The sequence below is a fragment of the Eubalaena glacialis genome, chromosome 7 (genome assembly GCF_028564815.1).
Source record: "Eubalaena glacialis isolate mEubGla1 chromosome 7, mEubGla1.1.hap2.+ XY, whole genome shotgun sequence".
NCBI lineage: Eukaryota > Metazoa > Chordata > Mammalia > Artiodactyla > Balaenidae > Eubalaena > Eubalaena glacialis.
This window is the reverse complement of record NC_083722.1, coordinates 93,390,326-93,403,694: the sequence shown is the minus strand read 5'-3', so window position 1 is coordinate 93,403,694 and position 13,369 is coordinate 93,390,326. Positions and strand designations below refer to the sequence as shown.

General features: G+C 42.1%; 1 protein-coding gene across 8 annotated transcripts in view; it reads left to right on the top strand.

The window, feature by feature from the left end:
* FOXP1 (forkhead box P1) overlaps positions 1-13,369 on the top strand; it is a 590,013-nt gene that overhangs the window by 509,185 nt on the left and 67,459 nt on the right. For all 8 annotated transcript variants that reach the window (XM_061197147.1, XM_061197146.1, XM_061197151.1 and 5 more), the window contains one exon: positions 959-1,163. In XM_061197147.1, coding sequence (XP_061053130.1) covers positions 959-1,163 — 205 coding nt within the window. The remainder of the gene's footprint in view (positions 1-958; positions 1,164-13,369) is intronic.

The window sequence follows — 13,369 nt, the reverse complement described above, 5'->3', positions numbered from 1 at the left end:
ATATTTTTCTTCTCTGTGTGTACGCACTAGAATATGCCTTGAGGTAGGATTTGGAAATCCTGGGCTGTAGAGGCATGCCGCCAGAATAAAGGCTGCAGGCCCACAATAGTGAGATTGGCATCCTGATTGTATCTCTTCTTGGGGGGAAAAAAAGCAAGTTGACACTTACTGCCTAAGACCCATGTCCATTCTGACCCCCTTAAAAACAAGAGAACTTTACTGCTCGAAGTTTCTTTCACGTTTTCATTTCATTCTGCAATGGTTCATTAACATGGATCTAAGAAATGACAGTAATAATAGTGTTACTTGTATAAAAAGTTATACGGTTTTTCAGTAGACACATCCATCAATTAAGCATGTGGTACAAGAAACCAAAATTAATGAGGAAGATAGGTGTGTTAATGAAATAATCATAGTATAATCAATTTGACTGTTAAAAGTTGAAAAGCATTTCAGGAAGACAATATGAATTCATAATTTACGTCTAAAAGTGATTAATAAAAACTGTATTTAATAACAGAGCTATTTGTCATCATTTAAGGCTTCAGCACAAAAATTGTTCATTTTGTGGCTCGTGTTGTCATAATAGTATAGTTGAACAAATTTATTTTGAGCCCTTCTTTGTGTCTAAAAATACAGCAACATCTATCTGCATTTTTTCCCCCCCAGCGATTTAGAAACAACAGTTTGGATGGAGGCATACAGTCTTTGCAAGAAGTAGCTGTGTTTTGAATCCTTTTCACGGGTGTCTTTTATGTGTGATGAGGGCACTTCAGGGGGAGGACACGTTCGTTCCTACCGTATTTGCCTTAGTTGAGAGGGAAGGAAAAAAACTGAGCGCACTAAACCCGCTCCCCCCAACACTAGGCTTTGTTTACTGACTCTCTGATTTAATTACTGTTTGAAGAGGACGGAATTAGCTGTTAATTGATTTAATTATCCAATTTGTTTGTTTCAGGCATGATTCCAACAGAACTGCAGCAGCTCTGGAAAGAAGTGACAAGTGCTCATACGACAGAAGAAACCACGGGCAACAATCACAGCAGTTTGGATCTGACCACGACATGTGTCTCTTCCTCTGCACCTTCCAAGACCTCCTTAATAATGAACCCACATGCCTCTACCAACGGACAGCTGTCAGTCCACACTCCCAAAAGGGAAAGGTAGGAACGCCCATCTGAGATGTGTCCAAAGCTGTCTTTCACGCGGAGGGGTGGGTGGCCCGGCTTCGTCATATCTTGGTGATCTCTAATTGGATCCATGTGACTGGAGTGTGCATATAATTACTTCAGAATGTATTCAGTATGGTGTGGGTGTGAAGCATCTAATTATTGTCACCTTTTCAGCATGGAATTAGCACTTATGTAGATCGAACCTGAGCTTAGGAACTCAGGCAGAGTCTTTTGGTCTCTCATTGGATAGGTTGGATTTCCAGGCTTCCAGGCTTCCTCTTTCTGCCAAGTGCCCGCTCCGTACAAGCTGATTTCCTTGGCTTTAAACATCTTCTAAGGGAAATAGCGTTGTCTGCTGTAGGCTGTGTTGAATCATGGTTTGAGAAAAGGTAGAACGCACACTACTCTACACTGCCCTCCTTGAAGGCAGGGAGCCCATCTTTTTCATCATCGTGTCCCCAAAGTACTTGGCCTTTTTTTTTTTTTGTAAACTGTCAGTGAAGGTTGGAGGGATGGAGAGATGGAAGGGGTCCACGTGTATACACACACAAGCATACAGAGCCATTTTCTCCTGCTCATGGGACATATATGGTAGCATTGACTCAATTTCTGTATTCCTGTTTGGAAGTTAAGACTTTATATTTTTTAATTGCCCGAAGCTTCACTTGGATGTTAGTTGAAGCTGAGGTTGATGGGGAGATCCAAAATATATCATGTGAGAAGACAGCTCTAAGAAAATGAAGCTGTGAATCCATGTTATCATACCTTAGCACGCGGAACTATTAGTTCCACTGTTCAGTGGTTTTCCGAAGTAGAAAATATATATAAAACTTTTTTTTCGGTTTACTGTTTTTAAACTGTTTCCTGTGTATTTCATACGCAGAGTGTCCACCCACAGAAGGAAAGAAACCTCAAAAGTAATAGGTGATAGTGAGTGTCATTTCCATCAGGAAAACCAGATTATTTTGGGTTTTTTAATAAAAGTGACCCAGTGAAAGGATTTTGAATTTTATTTTTCACTTAAGCAGTTACACATATAATTTCATGTATTTCTTGAAATATTGAACATTAAGAAGCCCACTGATTTAATTAGATGTGTATCTTTATACCAGCAACATTTTATCCATTTAGAGATTAGTAAACACAGAAAACAGTATATGAATGTTTGTGTGGGTGTGTGTTTGTGTGTATCACGTTCCAACGTAAAAATCATGAGAGGTTTCCAGAGATGAGATTATATATGTTTTAGCCAAAACTTGCAACTGTCCTTTTAAAATCACTTTAGAGTTTCTGTGGCAGACACAGAAGGACTAAAAGATGCTTATAACTTATTGGTTTAGAAGAGCTTGAAAAATAGAATGAATAGAATTCTTAATAGAATTAAGAATTAATTTGGAGCCATTGGACCAAATGTGGCTTCTTTTGTTTCCAGTGAGGATAGATTTATATGTCTGGAGACCAGTCTTAGCTCTCGCTTTATAATCTCTTAGAATGCCTTTGTAATTAAACAAACAAACAAACAAACAAACTAGACTTTAGATAGCTTTTGAAGAAAAGGTTCTAGGCTGTTGTCCTTTGCTCTACTTGCTTTCGGTATCCTGAGGTTGATGCTGTCCATTTACTGCAGAGGGATCGAATTACATCTTTATCCATAGGCAGAGCAGGAGGCCATACGCTGAAAAATGCCAGCTGATGCACTTAAGGTATTTGTTGTAATCTTGTCAGCCATTGTGGAGCCTGCACAGATTTCCTGTGACACAGAAAACTCTCCCTGTTTAGGTGCACCATGCTCAGTTTCATTCTAAAAGGTTATGTATCTGGAGTCAGGTAGTAGATTAGCAAGGAGGCGAATAGGAGAAGAATAGCCCTTTTCATGTCTTTAGGTGCATTCGAAAGTAAATGGATCTCAAAGACAGTCTAATTCTAGGAGAATCAGTTTGTTGGATTTCTCGTTTTATGGTCCTTATGTGTCTGCACAAAAGTTGGGCTTAATCTTCATTTATACTACCTACCAGCATTAGAATAAGGATCACAAAAGTATTTAGATTCCACTGAACCTTAATCTGGATATAAAAACAGGCTGACTTTTCCAACTGTTCATGCAAAGAAGAAGCAACTATGAAATTATATGCTACCGCTTAACCTCTTGGACCTCTCAGTTTCTATTACCTGGGAGGTTCCTAGGCATGGCTGGATTAAAACAGATTCTAGTCAGCACATTTTAACTGAACGTAGCAAATTTGCCAAATGAGTACCTTAGGTTAAAGATACATCAAAAACTTACAAACTTAAAAAATTGATCACTAGAAATTCAATTATTAGTTAGCCAGCTTTGTATATAAGGACTTATAATGAGTGTTTTTACCCTCTGAGGGTTTATTTTAAAATCTCGTGGGGTATTACTGTTGAAATAGTGGAAGATGGTTTAAAAAAAAAAAAAAAAAAAGCTGTCACTATCGAAATATGTTCTCACTTACACAGTGAGTTGTCATTTGTCTCAGGAGTCCCTTGGAGAAGTTTCATCCCTTACTCACCAAGGGCATTTGTGAAATGGATCTCTTTCGAAGCTCTCCCTTGATTTCTACGTAATATTCCCCACCACATCCCACCCCCGGTGCTCCTGGAGCTGTAGCTTAGGTTACCAGCTTTAAGGATTCTTTCTGAAAGGACTTGGGAGTGCTCTGTGTAAAACTTCATCGGACCACGGTAATATCGTGAGAGTTTTGGTGTGTTTTTCAAGTTGCGAGACGTCTCCCGATCACGACTGGGCTGCGTGTTTCCATGCCATGTGGAAGACCTCCCCCGCCCCCTTGCATCCTTCGGGCTCCCATGAGCAGCCGCCGCAGCAGCAGCTCTGGGGTTTGGTGAGCTGCAATCTGTTAAGGAGATAAATCATGTGCTTGGCCCGACACTCCTACTCTCCTCTTTAATTTGTCTTACACAAGGAAAATTATAATTAAATCATTCAGGGTAAACCCTTGAGTGTAGAGAAGGGAAAAAAAAAACACACACTTTGGTAAAGATTGCCAATAGAAACCCACTTCCCCGTTGCACAGGGTAGAGACATGTATCAATATTCAGCACTTTCAGGGGAGGAGCGGCCCATGTGATTTGTGAGGCGATTGCCATCGCTCCCATCAGGGCTTGTTAAGATCCTGTCCCTGTGCAGTCACGGACCTTCCGCGTCATGAGAATGCAGCACTGGCGCCATGCTTCGTGCTTTGATTTCCTTCCGAGAATTTAAGAATGTTTATTGTGCTGATTTTATATATATATTTTATATATATATATTATATATATATAAAATACATATGTATAATATGTATATATTCATTGGCGCGATAAACCTACCTCTGTTGTCTGGGCCTGAGAGAAGCGTGGTGGGAATGAAATTCAACAGGCCGGAGCTACAGAGAGCTACAAAGGGAAGCAGGCACATTCATACCTCTTACTGTCATTTAATTCCACAGGACCAGGGCGTCATGACTTCTTTGGTAAATAGGCAAAACTCAGACCCGGGATACCTGTAAACACGAAGATACTATCTTGTTTCCGTAACTTGTCTGACTATCTCGCTTTAGGAAATTCCAAGTTTTGGTGTGGGTAAACAAAATCAACGGCGTGCAAATGTGAAACATTTATTAAAATGCTAAATTTAGTAAAGCCCTTTGAGCTTCTTGGATCAAAGCAGCTATGTAAATACAAATAGCAATTACTACTTAAGTAATTGCCTGAATTAAAATTCTGACTATCACATTATATTATGGTGCACTAGGGAAAGGGCAGGGAACTCTCATTTAATGCATTTTTTTCTCTGTGCCAAGCATCTGGCTAAACTCTTACCTTTGGAGGGATGTCTCATTTTAGCCACGTGACTGCTGGGAAACAGCAGGGTTTATTATACCCATTTTACAGGTGAGGAAGCTGAATCATCAAGATTAAATAAGTGACCTAGGGTCACAGAACTCGTTAGCGGCATAGCCGAGATCGAATTCAAGTCTCTCTTTTACTTCATCAAACAGCACTTAGAGATTCCATTCAGTATAGAAGTGAATACGTAATTATGATAAATTAAAATCAGTGCTCCTAGAAGAAATTTTAAAAATTCAGTTCAACAAAACGTGTATTGACTCAAAATCCTAGAGTTCCCTCTGTTAAGGTGGATACAGATAGTTCCTAGGCGTCTCGCGAAGGGAGGGTGGGTGGAGAGGATTCGCAAAATATAAATCATTTACGGTCTGAAACGGCACATAAAGAACAAAAATGGACCCCATGCAGGATTTGCACACAGGCAGATGCAAAACAAGCCTCTTCCTCCTTTCAGTGTATCCTGACTTTCCTTCCTGCCTTATAAATCTTGCGTTTCCTCATTGAACACATCATCTGGTCTCTATTCTGTTTCAGCTGTCCTTCTGTAGTCCATATCAGAGATAGTCCTTTTTTCTGATCCTCCCCAGCTTTTTGCTTTTAGTTCAACCACTACTAATCAACCACTACTAATCAACCATTAGTAGATGTTTTATAACTTGAATGTGTCTCAGATGCATAGCTCTTCTAAATATTTGTTCCAAGGTTTTCCTTAAGCATTTGGTGAAACGTTTCTTTAAACTCTGGAGAGATCCCAGGTTGTGCAGCCTCTTCTTTCTTTGAGGCTGTCATGTTCTCAGAATCAGGTGACCCACATTGGGCACCTCTCTCTCTCTCTCTCTGAGGCCTAACCTGCCTTCTGTCCCTGCAAGGTACCTTCCTTTTCCTTCTCATTTGTTGACACAGCCCTGTGTATTCCAATTGCTTGCGATTTCCACACTTCCCAGCTGGCAGCTGCCTTCAAATAACCCCTGAAGGTTTTCGCTTGGCTCGTGGACTTTCAGACAGTTTCACTTGATTCACAGTCTCTGTTTTTGATTTGTGGCCTCTTGACATATTGCCGTGGATTTGACTATATAACAATAACATTTGTGTTGACCAGCCCTTCTGTTTTCAAAAGGCAAGGGACTCTTGAGTCGTGGACATGCTTGGTGTTTCGTTTCCCTTTCTTTCTTTTTTTTTTTTTTTTTTTAACTAAATCCTCTGTTGATGAATAAATATTGGTGCTCTTGGTTTCCTCGCTAACATTCTAGAAGCTTGGTTTCAGAACTCTTCTGGTTACACAAGCATTTAGCTTTTGTATATTTTCATATTCATATTTAGGGCCTCTGGAGCCAGAAATTTAAGTAGTAAGCTCTAGGTCCTGTGACTCTGAATAGGTCTTCCTCATTTCAACCGTTTTTTTTTTTTTTTTTTTTTTTTTTTGTATTTTGAAAATCAGATAATTTCTTTTGTATTTCTTTTGATTTGAAGCACTTGAGCAAACTAGTGACCCCAAATCTTCCCTCCCCGTTAGATTCTTTTGGAGAACCTGCAGTCACGTTGTCCCAAATTGTCCTCAGAATTCTCACTGCTACTTCTTGCCCATAGAGGTTGAGGCATTTGCTCTGTTACACAGGTCAGCAAAGTATGGCCTACCGGCCAAGCCCGGCCCGCTTCTTATTTTGTAAATAAAGTTTTATTGGAACACAGTGAGGCTTACTCATTTACACAAAGTCTATGGCTGCTTTCACACTACAATGGCTGGCTTGCACACCATTGTAAAGCAATCATACTCCAATAAAGATGTTAAAAAAAAACCAAAAAACAATGGCTGGCTTGAGTAGTCACAGCAGAAAGCATACAGCCCACCAAGAGTAAAACATTTACCATCTGGCCATTTACAGAAAAAGCTGGCCGACTCCAACGTTAACCATCAGACCAGTGTTTCCCGGATTGCCTGATGATAATGTCACAGGTATTTGTTAAAATATACCGCTTCCTAGGCCTCTCCTGTGAAGATTTGGATTCCATTGGTCTGCGATGGGGTGTGGGAATTTTCTATTTGTCATGCCTACCCTAGATTCTTGCTCCTCAAAGGCTGTAGACCAGCAACCTCGGCATCACGTGGGAGCTCGTTAGAAATGCAGAACCTCAGGCCCCACCCCGGATCTACTGAATCAGGGTCTGCATTTTAACCCAGTCCCCGGGGCCTTGACGTGCCCATTCAAACTTGAGAAGCACTGCAGGTTAGCATGCTCAGTGGACCTGGGTTTGGGCACTGCTGGAAAGAACAGAGTTTTCCCCCCACATTTTGATGATGCTCCCAGACGTGTTCAGTCCACAGAACCAGTGGTTTGCGATTCCGGTGTGAGCCAACAGAGTACAGGTACCGCTACTGCTGGAAGGAATCAGAAGCTGGCATGTGATGGTGATGATCAGGCAGCTAACTTTTATTGAACTATTACTTTGTGCCAGTCACAATGCATAAAGGACTCGACAGAAGCGTCAATACTGATTTTCCCATTGTATCCTCACGACAACCCTGTGGGGTCCTGTCCTCTTTGTACACGTAGTGTTGGGCCCAGAGGAGATTTATAACTTGCATGAGCCAACCAGCTAGTTAGGGACCAGGCAGGGATTGGAACCAGGGTGTCCCCGAGCCTAACGTCCTTGCAGTGGCTGCCGCATTCTGCTGGTTCCCAGATGGGAACCACTCTGCTCCTCAGAACCACCTGGACTCCACCCCAGACTCTGGGTTACAGCCTCCAGGGGATAGAGCTTGGGGATCAGAACCAGACCGTAACTTTCCAAGGTTAGGCCATAATCAGGGAGAAGCCCCACGCGTTTCTCTGCGGCCCGTTCTTCTCCCCCGCCGCATCTTTTTGCAAAGAGGGAAGGCAGGGTGCTGCACACAGGTGACGAGAAGTGGAGAATATAGAAAGCAGGCGGGGCATGTCCTGTCAGGTGTTGTAGGGACAAGAAAGAGACAAGGGTGCAGCCAATTGCAGAGGCCTACACTCAGGTGCTGCTTTCTGCTCCAAAGCAGACTCTTGGCAGCGTCAACTGTCCCATGTCTATCTGCAAGGGAAGTCGCCTGTTTAGGGCAAAACTGTCCCTGCTTATGTCGGAAAGACGCTCCTGGGGACCTATCAACATTTCATGCCCCAAAGTGCTACTGGGTGTTTGGCCATCATCACGTTTAGAAGAGCTGTGATCATTTCCTCTTTCTGCTTGAAACCAGTTGCTTCTGGGTTTTAGAAGTAGAAGGAAAACTTCTCTTAGGCTGGTGTGCCATGGTGCCGTGTCACCTCCCGTCATTCCACACATTCAGGGAGGGCAAAGGGAGAACACCTTGAAAATACTGCCACATCCTGGGGGATCAATTTATGGATTTTCTTGACTGTTCACTTCATGGGGTGGTGAAAAGAAAAACTCAACTGTTATTTTCAAACAGCTGTTATGTCTTATCTCAATAAAATGCCTTTTACCGTAACACAGCATCATTAGACCCTATAAATCTTTTTCTATTTATTGTGTTTAAATGATAAATACTTTCCAATAAGATGACATCATGGGTCTGGAGAGTCACATTTGTTTTACAAGTTTCTCTTAAATTCGGTTGATTTTCATTTTTTTTCTCCCTTGGGGTACTGCCTAATATGAATCTCAACCATGGGCCATTTCATGTCCAATGTGCCAGATTTCTCATGAAGAATCAGCTTTGAACCCCCATTTTCTTTCCTTATGGAGGTTAGTCATTCTTTTCTGATCAGTTGCTCTTGCTGATAGGGTTTTTTCCCACCCTCTCCCTTGGTTGGCACCCAGGTATTTCATAGGTGCTTGCATTTGTGTGGAAGCACCTAATATACGTTAGCTTTCTTAACGTTTATTCCATACCAAGGGTGAAAAGGAAAGCATATGGCAGAAGAACGGTGAGGACCCATCTTTTGGGAGCTCTGGTGGCATAGCCCATTGTACTGGGTTTTGCCCTTTTACCTGTAAAAGAGTCTGGTTGAAATGTACACTTTTACCCCTTGGATTAACTGAATAGAAAATTCTCTTTGGTGGATATGGATCCATCCAAAAGTGGAAAGGGAGGCCAAGGGTCAACGGAACGCTGTGTGACTTGGAAAACTCCTAGTGGTCTTCTCGCTTAAATGACAACTAGGAGTCCCATGTTTTTCAGCCAGCGATGGGGCCCCGTGAGGAGGAACCTATCCAAGAGGCTTAAATAGAAGGCACGTCCTTTTTCAAGATTTACCAAGATGCCATTTTGCACCAGGGCCACCTGGCAGCCTGGCTCTGCGGCTCTTTCCAAGGGAGGCACCACGGTGCAGACCTGCTCGCTCGGGTGATACAAGTGAGTGGCTACACGTGTATGGCCGTCCTCACTTTCTTTATTCCACCCCCCCTTTTGTGATCAGTCAAGGCCTAAGTATATTACAAAGCATATTCTCCTCATTAAAACAATAGTGGAAGCTCACAAAGGGAAATTGTTAATATGTGTTCCAGCTTGTCATTTCTGCCTGTGTGAATAAAGCAGATAACCGTTCCTCTGGGAAACTATTTCGGGAATTGAGCAACAGATACGCTAGCCAGAGAATTCTCCTAACTGTAATTTTCCTTTTTGTGTGTACTCAGAAATAACATCCTGCTGGGCTCCTCCGTGCCTCTGCACAGACAGAGCACAATTGCCACAGCCCAGGTGGTGTGACTACGGGACCATCCCCTGGGCACATGTCGCCAGGACTTGTACAGCTTGTTCAGTGTCTTCGTCCATCTGGCAGTGTGTCCCATTGACAGAAAGGTGCCGGGGCTGTGCCTGGTGGGTACCGTGGTCAATGTAGTGTGAAGAGAAGCCCTCCACTCACAGCGGCCTCTGTGGTGCAGTTTGTTTAATGGCAGATCTGAGTTATCGCGTGCACGCACACACGCGCGCACACATGCACACGCGGGCACACACGCACACACGCGCGCACACATGCACACGCGGGCACACACGCACACACACGCTCAACTAAGAAATTCCAGAACAGCCTTGCTGGTTTCCTTCCCACTTAACCCCCCTCCTTTTATTTTTTAGAAGCCAGCGGTTAACCCAGCAGGTATAATTCAGGTCCATGAAACATACCTGGTTCATAGAAAGTCATTTACACATACACACACACCTTTCTGGGTGGTTGTTCGTCACACCTTTCTGGGTGGTTGTTCGTGAATTAACTCAATTTAAGTATGACATGCCTGTCCTAGAATTCGTCTATAAGCTCTGCAGCTTTTGTTTTTCTCTCTCTCTCTTTTTTTTTTTTTTTTTTTTGTATTTTCAGTTGTGAGAACTTATTTTCATTGTACAGTTTGGGCTGCTGGGCTAGTGGTTTTAGTTTTTACATCTCAAAAAAGGGAAAGGGAAAAGGAAAAGCAAATCGTTACCAGCCTTAGAAATCTGAGAGTGAGACATTCCTTGGAGGGCTAGAACTGAAAAGGGAGAATCTAGAAAACAGAGATTTCCCAGTGAAGAAGGTGAAAAACAGGAACATTTTAAAAGGCGCTTTGGAAATTTTACCAGAAGGCAAAGCCTTCTCCAATTATATACCCAAATGTTGTTCTGCTTTTGTGTAACTATTTGTATTCTCTTTTGGTAAACGAACAGACCCTATAGCAACTGTAGCTGATGGTATTTATACTACCTGTAAGACTTCCCTAAACAAATAGGCACACTTTTATGACCTTCAGATTTCATTCCTTTTATAGTCTTCAAGGAAATCAGTCGAATGGCAAGTTGATCTTCCTTTCCTTTCTCTTTCTCTTTTTCTTTCTTTTCTTTCTTTTTTTCCTTTTTTTAAAAAAATATGTTGAGGTCTGTCTTTGAAGGATCTGTTCTGTGTGTGTATTTTACATCTTGGCTGTGAATGTTGAGTTTGAAGGTGTATTATGGCAAAAGGAAAGAGAAACCTAAAGTGTTTGTGTAAATGATGTGGTATTTGTTTTCAGGAGGGGCTATTTTAGTCATCTGGTGGAATTTCAGGTTATACATCCAAAAGGCTAAAAAACTCCACTGAAATGATTACTTATAGACCTTCAGATTGGACAGGCATCTCTGGCTTCGTGTCTCCTTTTTATATCTGAAATATTGATGGAAACATTCTGGTACACATGAGCCCCTATATTCAACTTACATTTTTCCGTATGAGTCATATTTACGACAAGAACAAGATGTCTCCGTGTTAAAGATCACTGTGAGAAATAAATGGCAGCTTACTTTAATTAGAAAAAAAAAATGACACCAAGAGCTGGAATAATCCAGTAGTGTTTGAATAAATTAGAGGATTGTACAGGCAGAAGTAAAAGAAACTTAACAGGGATAAATGGGGAAGTTGTCCAGAGTTCAACAAAAAAAGCCTGCCTTTGCAGGACAGAAGTCACCAGACAGTACTGAGGCAGATCCGCTTATTCTGCAAAACTTCACTAACCCCGTCCCAGGTGTCCTAGGCTTTGAGGGATAGAACCGTGAGCTTGACAAAGTCTGACCTCATGGAGCTGATGTTGCAGTGGAAGAGAAATAGAACAAACAAATAATCACGTAATAAAAAGACAGATAGAATTAAGATCTGAAGGAAAAAAAAAAAAGTGAAGCAGGAAGAGTGGGGCTAAGGTCACTGTTTGGATGAATGGGTTTGGCAAAGCCTCTCTGAGGAAGTGACCCTTGAACAGACATGAAGAAGTCAGGGAAGAGCTCTCCAGGCAGAGGGCACAGCAGAAGCAAAAGACCTTGAGGCATGCTTTGCTAGATCATGGCTCTTAACCTCGATTAGTGCGGGGGCGGCTTTGTTGTTTAGTGGTTAGGAGTGTGGACTGAAACCGGACAGCCTGCATTCCAGGGCAGGCGGCCCACTCCACATACTTAATCTTGGTGTGCCTCAGTGCGCCCTCTGTGAAATGGGTATGTTACCAAGCCTGGCCTCATAGGTGAAATGAGTTCGTACACGTTTTAGTCTCTGGCACATAGGCAGTGCTCCGTGAATATTAAATGATTATTGATGATTTAATTAATTAAATATTAATGACTCTTGTTTATTGTTAAAGTCATTTATTCGTTCAAGCCGCCTTTATTGAGCATTTACATACTAATAACTCTATAGGTTCTGGGAATTAAAAGATGACTCGAACGTAGGTCTTTCCCTTAAGGAGCTCACAGTCTAGAGAGACAAACGCAGAGGCAGACACTTGCCAACACAGTGTAAATAATGCAGTAATATGAAGATAGGCAAAATGTGATGGAGTGTATAGCTTGTTAAACGTGAGCACTGGTGGAATATCATCGCGTCTATATTTCCACCCCCACCCCCACGTTTGCATCAGGTGAGATTTTTGGATGCAGTGGACTCCAGGAAGGAAAGGTTCCATGTCCCTTGTCGATTGCCACATCCCAGTCATCTAGCACAGCCAGCCTGGCGTGTGGTTGGTGCTGCATTTCATTGCAGAGACCGCACGTTCAGAATATAGTGAATTTGTGAGATATTAAGGCTCAGGAACTCGTTAATAGTAGTTGCTAGCCGTTGGCCACGGATGCTGTAGAAGTACCTGGTTAGTCTTTGTTGATATTGATACTTACGTGCTCCAAAACAGGAGGGAAAATTTGGATTTCTGGTTACATTGATTCTCAGTCTTTAGCTCGCATCAGAATCATCTGGAGGACTGGCTAAACTACGGATTGCTGGACCTTAGTCTTACTGTTTCTGATTCGGTAAGTTGGGGTGAGGCCTAAGAATTTGCATCCCTGACAAGTTCCCAGCGACCGAACTCTGAGAACCACTGTTAGGACCTCCCAACGGCTGTCCTGACACCATGGCATTCTTCCCCTTCTACGATTCAAAGTGACAGAGGAGGCATCTTGATAACTATTATTCACTAGTCTTTAGGACAGTCTGGGTCCAGTGCCAAGACTCAACATTTCAAAGAGAACAATTCTTGAGACTGTGACCCAATGTGAACTATTTCATGGAACAAAATTCCTTTTAAAAATTCCTGATGTTGGCCTTTAAATCGTTTGTAAGTACTCTGGGTCTGTCTTTCTAAATTTTTTTTTTATGTCTGAAATTGCTTTTTGTGCTTTAGTCACCTGCCTTCTCTCATCCTATTCCTTTTAGCATTGAGCTTCTATTGATACTCAAAGGCCCAGATCAGATATTACAGAATTTTATGTTCCAGCCGTCTGTTCAGTTCTCTCTCTTTCCCCTCACCTGGGGAATTGGGCGGAACTCTTCTGGAGAGGATGAGAACTTAGTCACAGTCTATACCAATGACCTCCAAATGTGTTTGATTAGTCACCCCATGAATATTAAAACTTTTGA